The sequence below is a fragment of the Haemaphysalis longicornis genome, unplaced genomic scaffold, assembly GCF_048455015.1.
Source record: "Haemaphysalis longicornis isolate Haplotype H1 unplaced genomic scaffold, Haemaphysalis longicornis Haplotype H1 scaffold_5, whole genome shotgun sequence".
NCBI classification, from domain to species: Eukaryota; Metazoa; Arthropoda; class Arachnida; order Ixodida; family Ixodidae; genus Haemaphysalis; species Haemaphysalis longicornis.
This window is the reverse complement of record NW_027526385.1, coordinates 174,112,634-174,132,219: the sequence shown is the minus strand read 5'-3', so window position 1 is coordinate 174,132,219 and position 19,586 is coordinate 174,112,634. Positions and strand designations below refer to the sequence as shown.

General features: G+C 48.3%; 1 protein-coding gene across 2 annotated transcripts in view; it reads left to right on the top strand.

Annotated features, from left to right (window-relative positions):
- The window catches only part of LOC144138826 (protein toll-like), a 41,802-nt gene that overhangs the window by 2,681 nt on the left and 19,535 nt on the right, over positions 1-19,586 (top strand). For both annotated transcript variants that reach the window (XM_077671307.1, XM_077671306.1), the window contains exons 3-5: positions 3,766-4,056; positions 10,846-10,975; positions 14,505-14,650. In XM_077671307.1, coding sequence (XP_077527433.1) covers positions 3,766-4,056; positions 10,846-10,975; positions 14,505-14,650 — 567 coding nt within the window. The remainder of the gene's footprint in view (positions 1-3,765; positions 4,057-10,845; positions 10,976-14,504; positions 14,651-19,586) is intronic.

Sequence of the window (19,586 nt, the reverse complement as noted above, 5' to 3'; positions counted from 1 at the left end):
ATAGCAAATCAGAAAATGGGAAATGAGGGGCTCAGTAAATTAACACAGAACAAGGGTTGGCGGTCAAGAAAACCTCGGGAAGCAAAGGGGTTAATGTGGTAGGTCATAGAAACAGATGAAGAATTTTTTGAGTCGAAAAGAAAGTGGTGAAAAAATGCCCGCCGGGTGGGATCCAAACCCACGACCTCCACAACCTCCCCTTTGCTTTCCGAGGTTTTCTTGACTGCCAACCCTTATTTTCTGTTTTGTATGTATGTTATATATATATTGATAGATAGGTAGTATAAGTAAACAGTCGGATACACAGCAAGAACAATAAGAAAGAAGCCGGCCTAAGTGTGCTTTCAAGTCGTTCAGTGAGGCGCCAAGTTTCCGCTCTACATTTCATCACCTCGCATTTATTTCTGAACTTGCCACTGAAAGTTCTCCATGACTGGCTGGCCCGGGTCATTTAGTCCACAGGCTTTCGCATCTCCCCCAAAGTGCACCGCTTTAGCATGCGCTAGAACCCAGAGAAAAAGCTGTGCACCCGGAATGCAATGACAGCTTTAATCGGATAGACGCCGGTTTCATAAGCGAGGGACCCAGATTCGGTTCCGACCACTGGAAGCGTTTTTTTTTGTTTCCGATTGGCTGCACATGTTATTGTTCCCCGCTGCTGCTAACACCATACCTCTTGGGCCTTTGGGGTGGCCCAGTGGTTGGGTTGCCGGTTTCACGCTGTAAAGGTCGTGGGTTCGATTCCTGGGACGCATATTTTCTTGATACTTCAGGGTTTTCAGTCTCCGCCGGACGGATTTGTGTCATCCCAAACAGCTGTACTTTTAAAAGGCTCAAAAGCAACTCACTCCCATGGATCCTGATGTCACCAAGACACCTGGTGCTTGGCTGTTGACGGCCCAAACCAAGTATAGGTTGACTAGTCAGAACAGATGTGCTGGCGAGGTGCTTTCTCATACTGCCATGGTTGAATGAGACGCAACGAACCAGCGCGCTTTTCTGAGGGTGGCAAAAAGCGAAAGCGCCCGTGTGTATGAGATTTCGGCGTACGTTAAAGGTCCCCAGGTGGTCAGAATTAATCCGGAGCCCTCCACTACGGCGCTCCTCACTGCCTGCATTGTGTCAGCCCATTAAACCCCACAATCAGTCAAATCAAATCAGTGAGCAACAAACCAGAACCCAGGTGAGCTTTTCACAGCCTTCTCACACAACCAGGCATCATCTTTGTGCCATCCCTGAAAATAATTGGGCCAGCAAGGAGCAAGAAAGGTGCATAAAAAAAAAAAACGTGCGGATATGACCATGCATTTCCTGGCTCAGTCTCCTCCCACGTGCATAACAAAGCAGTGACTGTGCTGAGCGCCTTTAAGTTGGTCACCACAGCAAAGGCAGTGGTGACACCAAGTCTGCTCTCTTCAACCAGATGGACAAATGAAGGGAAGAAAGAACAATCGACAAAAACTCTGCAATGGGCTCACAAAGAGTTTACGCAAGCATTTGAACCGGGTCATCCCCCCGTTCACCACTTGAGACGTTTATGACTACGGGCAAAGTTCAACAGGCTTTGGATTTTGGGCACGGCTCTCCTGGAAGTAGTAAATGAGTGAAATGAGCATGAAGGCTTCCAGGGGAATGTTTTGCCCAAATAGAAAGAGCAGACATAATTGAGACTGAATCGGTGAAGATAGTTTTATAGTATCTGCTTGCAACTTCTCATTTCCTAACATTGGGCCAGGTATTATCTTCAGCCGCTTGCAGCATGCTCAGAACGTGTGGGACTTCCACTATTAAAAAAAAAAAGACGAATGTGGCTAGTATTTTGTTTTTTGCATGTGCATAGTGTTGATACTAACTGACAGAGAGTAATAGTGTAGGTGCAGACATACTTTTTCTCCTGACAAACTCTTCGACTGTGCCTTCGTCTTCATGGCTCCTTTAATGCTAGGTACAAATGTGATACTCAGTGTGTTTTGAATTTCATTTTGATTCGATTTTGATTTTTCATTTTGAAAACGATTTTGAATCGTTTGGTTGGAAATTCTGTACAAAGGTCTGTTTTTATGGCCTCTCTTGGTTAAAAAGAACAGAGGCGGCACCAAAGCTCAGTTCCTTTAGGAACAGATTCAAAACCACTTCTTTACCGTGGGAGGAAAGCTGACGAGAGAGCTATTCTTCCTGCGCAAATACACGTAAAAAAACAAGAAGGCTTGGAGTAAGCTCATAAATGAAAACAGGTTTTCTTAGAATGCAAAAAAATTAGTGCGATACGTGTGACGCTATATTTTTACAAAAGAAATAAGCCTCAAAATGTGCCCTTCGTCCAAAGCTTGAGCCTTTTTGGCAAAAACAATTTTTGAAGGTGCTGCTTATTTATTGGTGTTCTTACCCCATTATAAAGGTGTTTTACCCCATTGCACCCTGCAGGATGCAATGGGGTAAGAACACCCTTAGGACATCTTGGTACCTCCGGCTCAGCACACTGCTTCAAAAGTTCTGTTCTCAGATAACTCACGCGACCAAAAGGACCCCTTGCTGATGCTCGCTTGACAAGCTGGCAACGCAATGCTTTGTCTCCTCCCTCCTCCGGTCGCTTGTTTTCCTTCCCTCTCCATTCAAAAAGCCATGAAGACAAAATGCAACCTTGTTCAATTCGATAGAACGAGGTAGGTTACGGATGGGCCACACACATGTAACACACTCCTACCTGCTCACGGGATCTCCTAGACCCCTGTGTAGCAGGTTTGGAGACGGCCTATCTGTGACCCACATACTTCTTCAGTGCAAAGCACTGGACACAATACGACACAAACATTTCACCCAACTCTACAGGCAACACATCCCACCGCACCCAGCATTTTTCCCGTCTGACGATCCCGTGTTTTCTGTCAAGCAAGTTTTTTGAGTGTTTAGCGGAAGTAAAATTTTTAGACCTAATTTCGTACCACGCGCAATCCCAAACTGGCCTTCCACACCAGCCATCCTTATTGCCTCTCACTGATTTTACTTTAGTTCTTCTAACCGATTTTACTGTTTACCTCTTCATTTCTCATATGCAACAACTGTTTTGGCGCTCTTTGCCCCAGTGGGCCTTGCGCCATTAACATCCAAACATCGTCATCAGAACGAGCCCCTGAGAACTCACTCAGGTTCGTTTCAGCCACGAGAAACGTTTTCTTAAATGAAAAAAAAAAATGTAGATATTTAAACACTAAAATTTCGCACTATAACATATACAGCCAAGAGTGACGTTTCGTGGGCTAGCATTAATAGTTAGCATAGCTACCGATGCGTTAGCTGCATGCTAATGTTCAAGTGATACGGTCAAACGTCAAATGGAATGAGAGGCCCTTCACTACAGTTGCTCAGCCTTGTTTCTTGGCGCTGACTTAGTTCGTCGGCTGATGATCGCACATTCAACATTCCGTGATGCATAGAGATCTCGCCAGAGAGCGACTGGGGAGCCGCCACTGCCTCGTTTGTTGTCTTTAGTATCTCTCTTACTCGTTTGAAGTTCGTGATAAAATCGGTATCATTGTTATCTCGATAAAGCAGTCTTTTTATATTAAACTAAACTTGTCTTTTGTCTTCATGGCCGCTTTAATAGCTTGCTGCAGCTGTGGCTGTTTCAGAATTTATGTGCGTAGGTAACCCGTGTTTCTGAAAGGGCCTGTCATTCTCGCTCGCGTGACAAGCTGGTGACATAAAGATTTGTGTCTCTCTGTCCCCACCCACCACCTGTGTTGTTCCCCCTCCCGCCTCTTTTAGGCCTGGTTCTCACCCCTGGTGGCGCTGCAGCAGCTGAACCTGACCCACAACCGGCTGACCTCCCTGCCTCCCAACCTGACCCACGACCTGCCGACCCTGGCCGCCCTCGACCTGTCGCACAACTCGTTCGAGGAGCTCAAGGCATCCTGGTTCGGCCCCTCGCCCGCGCTGCACCACCTGAACGCCTCGCACAACCACCTCGAGGCGACGGCCGCTTCGGATGACGAGGCGGTCACCCTCTGGGGGGGCTACCTCGCCTCCCTGCAGGCCCTCGACCTCTCCTGGAACAAGGTCAGCAACCTCAAGGGTCACGACCTCTTCGACCCATCTCGCATTTGGGCAGTTGATTCGGTCTGTGTTGGCTTTGATGCAAGCAGAGTCCCAGGCAAGTAGGGGACAATTCAGTCAAGGTGTTAGTGTTTGTTTGTCCATTACCACATCGGTGGTATAAGGAAAGAGTAATTTATTATAGTTAGTATTTATCTTATAAAAAGATATAGTAAAATAAAATGATGGAACAATAAAATGTCGAATTAAAATTGTGCAATTTTCTATTTCATTTTGTTTTGAGATTGAAATATGACCATGTTTACTTCTGTGATAATTCAAAAATTAAATCAATTATTCACTTAAAACAATCATTGCTAGCAGAAATATTTATTGTATTAAGTTTATAAAAGTAATAGAGGAATGAAATAATAAATCTCTTTTACCACCCTTTTTCCTGTAATCTTTCATCCCTCCTCCTCCATCTCCTCCCCCCCGCATTGGGTTGTATGCAGGTGAGCCCCCAGACAGACTCAATAATATCCCCAGTGCACTTCCTTTCCTTTTCACCCGAACCACCATCTCTCTCTCTCTCTGGGGGTATGAACCCACTAGCTTATTTTGGCTTACTTTATTGCATTATTAAAGAGCAGAGGGAAGATAGGAAGTCCCTGTGCTACAACACGACATCCTTCTTCACCACCGCGTCATCAGAAGTTCAGGAGGCTAACTGTGTGCACAAAGGCTTCCACATCTGCAATTACTTTTGAGGTTATAGGGAGAGGGGCCAGCAATTTGTTGCGTGCAATAGTGAGAGTTAAAATAGCAGGCTTCCACCGGGACGATACTTGGGATGGGGTGCAGAGGTGTTTTTGGGAAAACTGGTAGTTGAAGAAATGAGAGCCCTGGCCGATTATGGGGGAAGGGTGCACGGGAAAGGGGGAATTAATAGATGGTACACATTGGGCCTTCAATTGCCTGGCAGGGCAGTTCACTGTCACTGTCACTGTAGCAGTATTTGACAAGGCCAAGGGAAGGGACAGCGACTGATCTACTGAAGTGTTTATTATCCAAAGCATAGCAGGGGGTCGCACACATTCTGCAAAGCCTAGTTTTAGCATGGAGAGGCCCGCATAATTGATGCCAGGCCTAGCTCGTGTACGAAAGTGTCGCTTGCCACTGTCAAAGAGGCCACACTGCAACAGCAAAAAGAAAAAAAAAAGGAGAGAGAGAGAGAGAGAGAGAGAGAGAGAGAGAGAGAGAGAGAGAGAGAGAGAGAGAGAGAGAGAGAGAGAGAGATTCGTTGAGAAGATTTGGAAGAATAAAACCCAACTGCCAGACCACAGTTATGGGTTGCGGGGTGTCATAAAACTTTTGTTGCTGCCACAGCTGCCATAAATGAACACATTCTGCTGGTTCTTGCAAGGTGTGCTACTCTATCACTGAAAATGCTTACTAGGTATTTTCACAGGCTTCCCGGAGTTTCCACATTAAGCCCTTCTTACGAAACAATAGCTCTTTGAAAACCAATGGGATTCTCTTACGGTTGAGAGCAAACTTTTGACGCGGCCTGCATTCCGGGCTGCAGCAACCGGCACGCTAACCCCACACTATTTTCATCTCAAAGTGGGTATCAACTACGCAGTAGCTGAAGCAGCTTCAAAAATTTGGGTTGAGTGCCTGCATAAGCAGAGTACGGAGGCATTCAGAACGAGATGCAACAGTAATCATTAGCTTCCAATACCACAGCAAACACCACAGCGACGCAGCGCCTCCATGCAGTTGAGAGCACACATTGTGTACCATCGTACAGGTGGAAACCTGTGCGCGTGTGATTTGGCTAATAGCTCTGACCCAAGGCAATGCTAGGTCTTTTTTGAACTGATTGCCTAATACCCCTGTCACACGGGCACTTTCAATCACGATTGAGTCGATCCGGATCGAGCTCAATCCGGATTGGGCGCATGCTACACGGCAGTTTCAATCGCGATCGAGCTCGATCCCACTCGAACTCAATCCTGGTTTCTCAAGCGCGATCCAGGCTTCCAAGCGCGATCGAACGAAAGCGGCGATACTCTCGTCCTCGCTCAGTAATGACACAGAAGGTGAAAACTTCAACTAACGCTACAAACTGTGTCGAATAACTTGACCCAAATAAGCGTGAGGTAACATTTACATAGTTACGTACACCTACGACCGCAAGAAGTTACCAGATGCCGGCCACAAGTACAATGTTAGCGCCATCTAGCGTACACGAGTGCAGCCGGTGCAACTTTTCGATCTCGATTGAAACGGGCCGTGTAGCAGCGGCGGTGCGTCGAGTGCGCTCGAAAACTCAATTGCGATTCACTTCAATCGCGATTGAAAGTGCCTGTGTGACAGGGGTATAAGGTGGTTGCGCTATATCCGGGGCGAGTGTAATGCTGCTGCTTTTAGCTAAGGTACCCGAGAAGCACACTCGAAAAACTTTTCATTTTTTTGTCTGCCTTCCTAGGTGTGCGGGCAGGTTTTGTGTGCGCTTACATGGTGCATATTCACACGTGCGCGTGCATACCGTATTTTCGTGCGTATAACCCGTCCCTGCATATAATCCACACGCCCACTTTCAGCCCGCCGGAAAAAAAAAAAAAAATGCTCGCGTATTGCGCACATGTTTGATACAGGAAAGGCTGCACCAAAGCTACTGCTCAAGCAATACATTACGTACTATGTAGACAGAAAGAGTGTGTATTTAGCAAGTATAATACACTGACTGCAAGGTGAAAGTCACAGTTCACTCATTGTCACTGCTCTCGCGAGTGCTATCACTCGAGCCGCAGTCTTCAGGAACTACCGTAAAAACCCGCGTATAATACGAGGTTTTTTTCCAAATTTTACTATGTAAAATTTGTGCCTCGTATTATATGTGGATCCCAAAGTTTTCAGCCGAAAATGTGCACTTTCGGTTTCGGTTTCAGCGGAGGGTGCGCCATCTTGCGATGGCGTTAGCTGGCTGCTGCTTCTCTCAGTCGGCGCTATTTTGATTGTTTTGACCACGCGAAGGGTCGGGACGTTCACCGAAAGTCTATCACGATGGCGGGTACATGAAGGCAGTATTCGGCTGCAATTAAAAGAAACGTTATTTTATGTACCAAGACCATCAGGAATTGCGCCGCAGGACGGCAGTTCGGCGTCACCGAAGGCAGCATTTGCAGGTGGAGAAAGCAACTGATGGCCTGGAGCACTGTTGGGGTTCCCGTCAGTGCTCGTGTTGGACGCCTTTCGCTGCTACCTGGCCGATTCCGTGAAGAAGTTGTTGCGCGAACCCGGCACCGAACTCAATGTCATTCTAGGAGGAATGACATCCCAGCTGGAACCGCTAGACGTTTGCATCAACAAGCTTTTCAAAGACTGCATCAGGTCCAGCTACCAAGAGTGGATAATGTCAGGAGACCCGTAAGTGACAGCTACCGGATGGCTGACGCGGGCTTCTCCAGCGGTGCTTTGTGGCTGTATCGCGGATACGTGCGCCAGCATCTCAGAGGAGCTCGTCAGTCGCTATTTTTTAAGAAATGCGGCATCTCGAACGCCCTTGATGGCACTGAGGACCACTTTGTGTGGGAAGACATTTCCGACAAGGTTACTTCAGGAGACAGTGGCAGCGAACCTGACGATGACTGAGCGGACGTCGGGAGACAGTGCCAGCGAAAACTGACAATGACTGAACGGTAACTGCAGTGCAAATAAATGTTTTCTGTGCTTTTTACACCGCATATGTGGATGAAAACTTTTTTTCTGATTTTGCTGTCCCCGAATTACACCTCGTATTATACGCGGGTCCGTATTATACGCGGGTTTTTACGGTAATAAAATTAAGTTGTTAGAGTGCGTTCATCCTTGCTTTTTCTTCCTTGTCGTTGTATGATTTGTGCAATCGCTGGCATGGAAAGCTTAGTCAGTGTTACTGCATAGGAGCTTCATGGCACAATGGGCATTACCATGAAGCTGCAGTAAATGAAAAAAAAAATTACACCAAAGATTACACATGGTTCACATGGTACACATGGCCAAAAAGATTACACATGGTTCCCGTGGGGAACCATGAGGAGGATGCGAAGCATCATGGGGGTTGCGCGTAGGTTCCATTGTGTTGCCATTATGTTGTTTCATTTGTCGGAGCACGAACGGGAATGTAGTGTGAACCCCCATGTAGAGACAGAGAAATGTAGAGACAGCGAAGAGATCGACACCCGCGTTACCTGATCGAGCACCTCCTGGTTCTCGTCTTTCTTTATTGCGTGCTCACACTCCTACCCCGCTGCCCGCCCTCTTCGTCCTCTTCTCTGGTTGAGCTGCAAGGCACGTGGCGCTTCCCGCCACAGCTTTCCCGCAGGAAATTCAACATCTTCCTATAAACTTTTCAGTTCGTCGTTTCCGTTGACGTTCAGCTTAGTGTGCCTTCGTCGTATCAGTAGCTTCTTCATGTAGTTTGAATGAGTGAAGAACATAAGGCGCGTTCGTAGCACTTGCTCCCGTCTCTGTTTGTAGCACAGTGGGAAGAGCGCCACGTACCTCCTGTTGCGGCCAGAGAGTCGTGGGATCGAAACCGGGCGCCGCCTAACTATTTCTCTTTTTATAGTGGACTGCACTGACGTCAGGCCAAACGCTGGCGGAGCTGAAGAGACGCGCATGCGCAGTAGAGTGCAGACGGCGGACAACAACAAGGGAGGGAGGGACACAGCCCCAAGCATGAGATGCTTCACATCTAAAACCCACGTATTATCCGCCCCTCTACTTTGGCACTGAAATTTTCGCATTTTTGGTGCGGGGTTTTACGCGCAAAAATACGCTACATAGTCTTGCTACGTCTCTGTATGACCTCTTGGCTGTTAGTGAAGGCTTTTTTGTTTTAAGGGGTGTTGCTCTTCACACACCAACCCTGGAAAATATTTCTCACATCTAACAAGTCGTTGACATGACTCTAGCTCTTCTGCGAAGAAACGATCCCAATAACAAAATTTGCTTGTGGCTAGCATGTCCTTGCGGTTATGCTAGGGACATGCATTTGTTTGGTTATTATTTCAGAGGGGGGAAAAGAGCTGTCTTAAGGAATTTCCATTCAGGAGCAGTGAGTAAACGTTTATAAAGCAAAATTCAGATGCCACGTTTGTGTTTGCAAACCTGTAAACTCAAACCGTTTGCAAGTTGTGTTTACAATGTGTCACTTGAGTGGCAAAGACACTCTTATATTTGACGTCGTTCTTGTCATTTCCTTTCAAGCCCTTTCTTATAATCTAGTTCTTGTGTACCCCATCCTCATGCACAAAGTGTTTTCTACAAGGTAAGATATTGCTATCGTCATTGCCACAATGATGCCTCAACTTTGTCTTGGGTCACTGAATATGCCGATTTCTTTTTTTTTTTTTTTTTTTCAGCTTTGTGCAATTTGAGGATGCCCGTTTAAGGCAGGGTTCGCACAGGTCTTTGAAAACCCTTGAATTTAGAAGTGTCAATTTCAAGGCCTGGAAAGTCCTGGAATTTTTAAAGGGTCCTTGATAACCCTTGATTTTTCTGGAGAGAACTAATGGCCCTGTCTTTTCACAAGAATTTAAAGTTTTTGTCATGGATTTTAGGTGTTAAAAATGTAAAGAAACATTGTAACAGTCAGGTTTTAGTGTATTACGTGAAATTACGAGTTTGGTGGATTGTCATTATTACGAGGCAACATTGGGAGCAGCACTCCTCACTAGAATCCATGCCACGATACAATCCAGTGAAAGTCGACTTCTCTTCTCTATCTTGCATGTTCCATGTAGTCTGTGGAAGGCCGCTCATTGCATGTTTGCTGTGCCTCATACGCTCCATCTGCATTTGCTCTTACGTGCAAATGGTGGACGTGTACATAGTTCATCCTGCCTTGCAGCAACACTTGCTGAGTTAATTTCAGCTGATACTCTTGTTGACAAAGCAGGAGATGCAGGCCACATTAACTAAGTTTTGAAATCAAACAGCCTCAGAGAAACACAAAGAAAAAAGAAAAATCTGTAAATTCCAACTGTGAAATAAAAAATAAAGCTGGGGGAGCATTCATGAACCCATAGCGCCTATCTAAATGTGCACTAATGTGCTTAGGTATTGGGCAATAACAAAATTTTGCATTGTGTTGAAAAAGTTATAAATAATCCGAGATAAAACATTTGATGGGGGCCTTGAAAATGTGTTTTCTGGTCCTCGAAAGTCCTTGAAAACCCCTGAATTTTTGCTTTTGAAGCCCGTACGAACCCTGTAAGGCCATTCAGTAGTTTTTTTTTTTTATTACCAAGAGCAGAAAAGTACACACTCGTGAAGCAAATATTTGTTAAAAACCTGCAGTGCAATCTAGTGCAGACACTGCAATTTGTCAAGCTCCTGCAGTGCAGTGCTTTCCTTTCAGCCGAAATTAACCAGAACGGGGTAGGTGGTGGCTGTAATAAATTTGACGCCTCCGAAATGTGGGTACATGAGGCACATGAGTACGACACACGAGAAATGTGTGCAGCAGTGAAAGGCATCAGTGGTCTACTATGCTTTCGACCGGCCACAGCCACTGTGGTGATGCGAAGGGTTTTCCAGGCAAAGCGACATTACAAATGGAGAGGCTGTTTGCTCGAGCCAGGAGGGAAACGTATTCTGCAGTAATCAAAATGCGCCGGGCAGACTGGGGCGAATTTTCTGCGCAACGGTTGGTGTAGAAGTGCAGGTTCACGCTGAGTGCTTGACAGACACGTCTGCGGGGTCTCCTTCGGGCAAGTCCTCTGCCTGACCATGGCGCCCTGCTTGTCTGGAACTGTGCAGCTCCGCTCGGCTTCTGGCCTGCAGCCCCTGCAGAAGCTGGTCTCCCTACGGCTGGACCACAACCAGCTTTCGACTCTTCCGCCCGGGGCATTCCTCAACAACACCCATCTCGTGCGTTACCACCTGTCTGGTGAGTGGCCTCTGCCATCTTCCGTTAGAGTGGAATATGTAGACATTTTTCAGTGACGGTCTGCTTAGCGGCCGCCGAAACGAACAGAAAACACTGGGCAGGCATGCCCTCCAAAGATGGTGTAGTCAAAAAACTTCGTGCACATCTTCATTGCTCAATCACTCCCCCACCCACACGAAGCCTGTTCCTTTCACATGAATGCCATAGAAGCAAGCGCATGTTCCTGAGACTAACCTGCAGTGTCTGAAGAGTCTTCTTCTTTGCTTTCTTTTTTATATTTTTTGTGACTCCCTGACTGGTAGCTGATTCAAGTTCAGTCAAGGGCGCGGGTTTGATTCGCAGCCGCGGTGGCCACTTTTCTGATGGAGGCGAAAAGCAAAAACACCCACGTGTACGAGATTTTGGCGCACGCTACAGATCCCCAGGTGGTCAAAATTTATCCGGAGCCCTCCACTACGGCGCGCCTCTTCGCCTGCGTTGTGTCGGCACGTTAAACCCCCACAATCAATCAATCAATCAGTCAGTCAATCAATTCCAATTCTGTGTTCTCTGAAAAAGAAAGAGAAAAGAATGCAGGGAACAAGACCTGCTCCAGCTAGGGTAGGGCAGGTTTAAAGCCCATATAAAATAAACAAGTAGGGCTGAAAGCCAACTTAACGTTTTCAGGAAAAAGTAAACTTGAAGGTGCAAGTTTACTTTTCAAACAGTACATTACTGTTTTGTGTCGGGAGTACTGACACGAAAATTGTAGTACATTTTTTTCGCTGTTACATGTGCCTACCAGCCCACTAACCATAGAAGGGCACATAAGACGGGCAGTCGCAATAAAAATGATTATTTACAGCCTCGCTTATTTGCGCCACCTTCGGTTTTGACAAAACGAACACCGAGATGGCTGCCGTAACAGGAGGGCACTCGTGACGTCACTGTTCTCGTCGCACCACGGCCGGTGTGAGCGCGCGTCCAGACCGGCAGGGGTCTCCGCCATCCCCACGTGCCCGGGCAGCACGACGTCAGTCCCAAAACCGTACGCCAGAGCGGCACGTGCCAACCACAGCCAGTGCGTTGGCCACGTCGGCAGTTTAGGGCCACGAGGAGCAGGTGGCGTCATGCTGATGCCAACTGCAAAAGGGTATCCGTTCTGATCTTTCTCGCGCATCCAAAGATTAAAATGGGTTTACAATGTGTTATACTAAACAGTTACCATTGAAACTTGCTGGGATGTATTTTCACATACAAAAGAAGCCTTTTACTTAGTTATACCAGCTTTGAAATTTCGTGTCAGTACTCCTTTAACCTCTTCAGGGTCACGGACGTACATGTACGTCCTCTGCAAACACCTTCAAAATGGTCAATAACGTACATGTATGTCATCGCTTCTATGTTTAAAAAGCGCGCCTTTTTCGCCAACTTCTCTTGCCTGGCATGTGCTGCCACACTGGGGAAATACGTCAAATTATTTTCTGGTGCCGATGGCTCTTCTTTTTATTTTTTTTATGATTTACTTTAGTGGCACGCTGGGTATCGCCCACCTAAGGCCCCTTACGCCCACCGGGCGCCTCTCGCTTCTTGCGCCTGCCACAGACCAAGGGCGCCTGCGAAACTGATGAGGCTCTTTTCTTCCTTTTTTTTTGTATTTTTTAGGAGCAGTGCACCGTCTATCGCTCGCGCATCCGGCCGCGCGCCCACATGGGCGTAGCGGCTGGTTTCGGCATCGTCCTCCAGGCGCTTCCCACTTTTTGCGCCCGTGAAACTGATGTCTGTCTGATTTCGATTCACTCAAGAGGTGCCGGCTTGTTACTCTCGTTTTTATTTGGAATTTTTCTTGTGTTACTCACGAATAAACCACATGTAGGTTACAACACAGAGGATTTTTTTCCCCTTTATGGTCACCCTAAAAAAATTACGATAATTTTTTCTCGAAATAGATTCATCGGAAGAATTTAAATCGGCAATAAAAAAAATCTACCCTGGGGAATCGCATTTGACGAAAAAATTCGACCCTCGAAGGGTTCAGACGAGCGGAACACAGAACATGTAGCGAGAATGTTTTTATGCAGCAGACACTATTAAAGTACGCGTAAACTTATTTTAAAGGGACCGTGCAGCACTTACCATCGACTACTCGAAATGTATTTTGGCGTAAAGTCTATTGTCCTAGCAGTCTTCTCCCTCAAGGATTATGAAAATCCTTTCACTATTACCGGAACTATGCGCGGTGAGAAATCGCGCGTTATTGTTCCCGCGCAACTTGGCCGCGGACAACGCGATGAAAGCTGCGCTTCCTCTCCTGGAGAGGGGGCAGCTCGCGGTGTTCTCTTCAGTGGCCTTTAATATATATCACAGGTCGGGGAGTTTTCTCTTTTTCTCCGGAACGTGGAGGGGTCCATTTCCGGTATGGTGCCACAAAAAGGCAGGCATAGCTGCCTGCTCGCAGGCGCGCACTCAGGCTGGTAGGGCATATTTGAAGCAGTAAATGTTTGTCGTCGAGTGGTCTCCTTGAAAGGGGAGTACTGAGTTCGTCATTCAAACTCTGCGCGCACTCAAAACGCAAAAGAAATGCCAAAACTACGTGTACAGGCTCAGGTATAGAAGAGGTTGGTACACAGCACCGACAACGGCGGACCGTCGCAGGAAATGCGAGAAATGAGCCGCGGAGTTGGCTAACGACAGCCAATAGGACAGCCATGGCCACAGTGACGTCGTTTAGGTCACGCCAGGGGTTGCATAATGAGGAAAACTGAAGAGAGCGCGGTTGGTTTTTCCGCGTCTTTTACAGCGATTTGCACGCTCACTGCTTCACGTGCACGTGAAATATTTGGCTCAGGCATTCCTGGCAGTGTAATCTAAGCGTCGTGCAGGCTTACTTGCACTGCTGAAAGAATGTGATTGATTGATTGATTGTGGGGTTTAACGCACCGACGCAACGCAGGCGATGAGGCGCGCCGTAGTGGAGGGCTCCGGATTAATTTTGACCACCTGGGGATCTTTATCGTGCGCCGAAATCTCGTACACACGGGCGTTTTTGCTTTTCGCCTCCATCAGAAAAGCGGCCGCCGCGGCCGGGAATCGAACCCGCGACCTCGTGCTCAGCAGCGCAACGCCTTAGCCACTGAGCCACCGCGGCGGGTCTGAAAGAATGTTGCAGGGTCCTTTTAAGCTTTCAGATGAAATGACAGCCTCCTGGGAGGAGCGTTGTTTTGGTCACGTGACAATGTAACGTGGCGTACGTCGATACACTGGGACCCATCCTGTTAGTCTGCACTGCGAAAGAGTAACGATAGTCACGACGACTTGTGATGCACAGACAAGTTTTAGGCCGCGTAGTACTAGAAGGAGTGTGGAAAGACCATTACATCAGCGAAGGGGTGAAGTCTGAAAATTCCAAGGCGAAAAAAAGACTCGGGCAGCACAGGAGAGGGGCGCTCGGAGGTCTCTCTCGGGGATTGGGTTTCGTCTTGTAGTGAACGTAGACTGATGGTGATGACGATGCCAGGCACGTGTCCCATGGGCTACCCACATCACGCAGGCAACCCGTGGCACTGTGACGAGAGCTTTGTGCAGCGTCGCCACGCCTGGCTGACCTCGCTGACCGCCCAGCCGGACAAGCACCGCCCGGGCCCTGAGGTGCCCAATGTGACCGCCACCGTGTGTGCCTCGCCGCCTCAGCGGAAGGTGAGGAGGAGGCACTGTCCCCGCCCTGATACTTTGCTACCGCGAGGACAAAAAAAAAACTGTTTGCAGGTGTTCGTGGCAGGGGACGATGAGAAACGATGGTGGCTAATGGACATGTTTGTGTGTAATGCATACCTGCCAGGTTTCCCGAATTTTCCGGGAGACTCCCGAATTTTCATGGTTTTGTACGATTGTACGACCGAAACAAAAATCTCCCGAAAACGCACCTGTCTTTGGACAAATCTTTTTCCCAGTCTGGCCACAATGCGCCGGAGGTATACCTGAACCCGACACCAATCAGCATCGTTGTCAGTGAAGTGCTTAAAAAGCGTAGTCGCGGCCATGCACAGACGGTGAACCTGTTCGTCCCATTGTTAGCTTACTGTTGATGAAAGCGCAGCGCCACCGCCGCTTTCATTTACGCACGAGCGCGGCCATTCTGGACGGCAATTCTGAAGATTTAGCAAGTCTCCAGTGATGTAGCTTGTTGTTAGTTTAGACGAAACAACAAAACAGTTCAGTTCCTAACATGTTTGTATTGCGCTTGCAGTACTATTTCCAGGACCTTCTGAAAGGGGCGGTGGCAGCCACATCGAACACTTAAGTGGTGTAGCTTGTTGGTAGTTTGGACAAAGAAACAGTTAATTTCCTGCTATGTTGTAAGTAAATAAAAAAAAGTCTGTAAGGTTACCCATTCTGTTGTTGCTACAACCCTCCCTGGTCAGATCTCCGTAATGCCATCCCGGCATACCTGGCAGGTGTGGTAATGAAACGTTAATACAGTTCTTGTCCCTTAATGAAGGCATTGTAGTTGTGGATCACCCGCCTGTTCATTTGGTTGGTTCGAAGACCGGTGTGTCCCTATGGGTGACGGAACAGCAGGGCTGACCCAGTGAAGGCAGTTGGGGTACTGATGACAGGCTTTTCTGGCCAGCAAGCTCCCCTAGGCTTAGTGATGCCAGTTGTGGGGACCAGTGCATAAATAACGGGATTTCAATGCGTCAGTGGGACTGTCATGCAATTTAACTGAGCGTATCCAAACAGCGTGAAATAATTGAGTTGGTGGACTAGCGAACACCAAGAAGAAGAGAAAAAAGAGAAAGAAAAAGCACAGTGCCCATCCGTGGTTCCTAGTGTTTTCTATGCCTTCCTGCAATTTCTTTCGCGCTGTTCAGATGTTTCAAGATTTCAATGCAGAAGCATTAGATGTACCATTGAGAGAAAAGAGCTGATATTCGCAGCATTCTTTGCAGTGGAAAAACCGCAGGGTGTTCTGTCATACAGGCATTGTGTTGATAGAACACAAGAAAGGGACCGTGCTTAGGCAACACCTCGGCACGTGTAGAACCATGAGAAAGCGGAGAGTACATCAAGTACGCATTTCCCTGTCCTCACTCATGGGTGCAAGGGTCATCAGCAAAACAGGCCGGTATGTGCAATAGTAGAGTTCTCAGTGACACCGTCCAAATGATTGATTGATTGATTGTCAGGGTTAACGTGCCGACGCAACGCAGGCGATGAGGCGCACCGTAGTGGAGGGCTCCGGATTAATTTTGACCACCTGGGGATCTTTAGCATGCGCCGAAATCTCGTACAGACGGGCGTTTCTGCTTTTCGCCTCCATCAGAAAAGTGGCCGCCACAACTGTAACACATTACTCCCAGCGCGCTAAACTCGGGGGAGTGCTGAGCAGAGTTCAGTCGGAGATGATTGTTTTTGCATTCACAACTCGTAGAAAGTGCTTTGTCCTGGATTTTCTTTTGCTGTGACTTAGGAGCTTTGTGACGGCTTTTTCTTTTTTCTTTCCCCTCTGTTTCTCCCCAGGATTTGCACTCGTTCAAAAGCTACCGTATAATGCGGAATATAGGTCGAGGCGGAATATAGGTCGACCCCCTTACCTTGTAGCCGAAAAATGCAAAAAAAAATAATTGGGTACCAACCATTGTTTTATTGAGACTATAACTTCTTTCGTCTCAGATTACTCATTTAAAACTGTCTGAGGTATCGTCGGACGACTGCTTCTGGCTCGCCGTCGCCCACACAGCAGGTCATCCTCGGTGCAGTCCAGGGAATTGCTTATGCAGCACTTCTTAAACACTCGCATGACCACGTCATCGTGAAGCGAGCGCAAAGCATGGGACACTCGTGTGCAGACCGTAGCGACCGCCAGTCTGTGCAGGCGGTCAGCAAACATCTTGGGGTATCCATTCGTAGAGACATCGCATGATGCTAGCGGACAAAATTTGCCCCTTTGTACAGCAGCACAGGTGCACAGAGCAGCGCCCATGAAGCGAGGTCTTCCGAGTGTTGCATACCGAGAGCTGCCCCTTCAGCTAACGCCGCTAGCAACACTTCTTTTGGTGATACCGAACTGGCGCAAGGCGGACACGTCATTGGCCTTGGAAAACCCCCAACTTTTCTTTTAAATGCTGCTGTGAACTGGCACCAAGTGCCTAAACTCATTTTGAGCAAGAAGAAAATAGCACGCACACATTCGCCAACAGCGAGAGAAGCAACAAAACAAAGATGGCGTCGCGTCCGATTGATGGTGGTGGCGATGGTGCCTTTGGAGTTTGGATGGGCTCGATGGGCTGCCCGGTCGCCAGATGACAACTGCCAAATGACTGCAATATAGGTCGAGGGGTGACTTTTAGGCAAATTTTTCTGTAAAAAATCTCGACCTATATTCCGCATTATACGGTAGTACACTGCCGTTGTTCCTGCGCCTTTTTTTCAATCCCGTGCAATACACGTCTCACTGGAGGAAACAGAGCACGGTGCTGGGCTTTTGTCCTTCTGTCTTGTCTGCTGTGCTTTATTTTTATGCTTTGGTTAGGTACACAGATGATGCCAACACGCAAAGTCCAGTGACGTGAAAGAGCCGTTATCTCCAGAAAATCTGGTCGATGACCCGCTTCTCACAACGGAGCACCACCGTTCCGGCAAGCTCCCCATAGAAATAATGCATTAAAAACCCCTAGAATACGACACTCAGGTACACGCGGTCCACTTCGCGCGATGGACCCTGGCTGGGATAAACCGGCGTTTTTCCCATCTTTTACACCACTTCACCGACTCGTCCCAACCTTTCTTTATTGTTAACCTTCGTTTGATGCGGCTTGATGTGATGTCCCTGGAGAAGAAAGTGTATGACAGCTGCATCTTACCGGCACTCACCTACGGGGCAGAAATTTGGAGGCTCACTAGGAGGGTTCAACTTAAATTGAGGACGACTCAGCGGGATGGAAGATGATAGGTGTAACGTTAAGGGACAAGAAGAGAGTGGAGCGGGTCAGGGAACAAACGCTTCTTAAAGGGGCCCTAAACAGGGTTCCAAAGGTTGAGATTTTACGTGCGCAATCATTGGAGTACTATCCGAAGAACATCCTGTCGCAAAAATGATTTAAAAGCGTCCAATATTAGCCGAGCTATCGTTCATTAAAAAGGGCCCGCAACAAGGCCTGGCGCATTCCCTCTTTAACCGCTCCTCCAAAGCACTGTGGAAGCGGAGACGCCACCGACCAGGCGCAAGACCTGCTCGGTGACACCTAGAGAAACAGGGTTGCGTCGAGAAGCGCGCAGCCATTGGCTCCGCTCGGCGGTACGTCACTCTTGTAGCAGACGACGGCCAAGCTCTGCCTACTACCACTCAGCGGGGTCGGTCGGTGGCCGTGCTCGCGTCGGCGGAAACGAGCACAAACGAGCGTTTGAAGGCAAGATAGGGGGCTTCCTAACTCAACATGCTCGCTAACGACAATAATTGAAAATTGCCATTGACGACTATAGCGGCTCGCTAGCGGCTCGCTAGCGTTAGCATTTCGCAGTGAACTCGTCCCACCGAGGTCGGTGAAAAGGCTTAGCATCGCCGCAGTTATCCAGACACTGCTTTGCGAGGCCGCGACGACGACGACCCCCCGCGCAATCTTTCACTGCACTATCACCCCCTTTCGCGTATTCGCAAGCTGATTTTCAGCAATAGTCCCGCACTGGCGGGCGGTGACAAGTTTTAGCTGCTGCGGTGTATGCGTTATCGTGCATACACCGCACAGTGGGCTGCTTGCCGACCTAGCAGGCAGATGCTTGCCGCGGTTGCGCGTGTAGCGGCCGTTTGTGCCCGCAGAGATTTTCCGTGTTTTTCAGCGTTATTAATACCTTGTAAACGACTACAAACTCAGCTACGCTCGTGTAACGGATGGCGACGATAAACATTCGTCCGTGCCACCCGTGCAGGACGAATACGCCGTGCCGCCGGTGCAGGAGCGCTGCGCGCAACCGCGTTTTTCCCAGAGCCGGGAACGCTGACTGGCTACAGCACTTAACGGGGCCCACCAATAGCGCAGCCGTACTGTTGAGAGCTTCGTGCGTCACACAGGTGCGTCACAACCGCTCTGTCGCACGTCAGAGCGCGCAAGTGTGGCGGCAAGGAAGCGGTAGGTGAGCAAGGAAGAAAGAAAGCATCTTTGTTGCGTGTTTGTGCGGCCCCTGCTTTACGCAGAGGTGTAATATTTGGTATACATTGTCGTGAAGGGGTACTCTAGCGATTGCGCAATTGAAATGGCGACCTTCAGAAACCTATTTAGGGCCCCTTTTAAGGAGTACTGACACGAAATTTCAAAGCTGAAATAACTATGTAAAACGCTTCCTTTTTATCAGGAGATATCTCCCAGCAAGTTTCAACAGCAACCGTTCAGCGAAACATATTTAAAATCCATTTTAATCTTCGCCCGCACGCGAAAGGCCAGAGCGGGTCGACGTGACATCATCTGCTACGTGCCCCAAACTGTCGACGTCGGGGCTCCCGTGACAAAGCCGACGCGCTGGCTGTGGTTGGCGCGCGCTGCTCGGGCGTGTGTACACGCCATGGTTTTGGGACTGACGTCATGCTGCCCGGGCCTGCGGGGACGGCGAAAACCTCGGCCGGTCTGGGCGCGCGCGT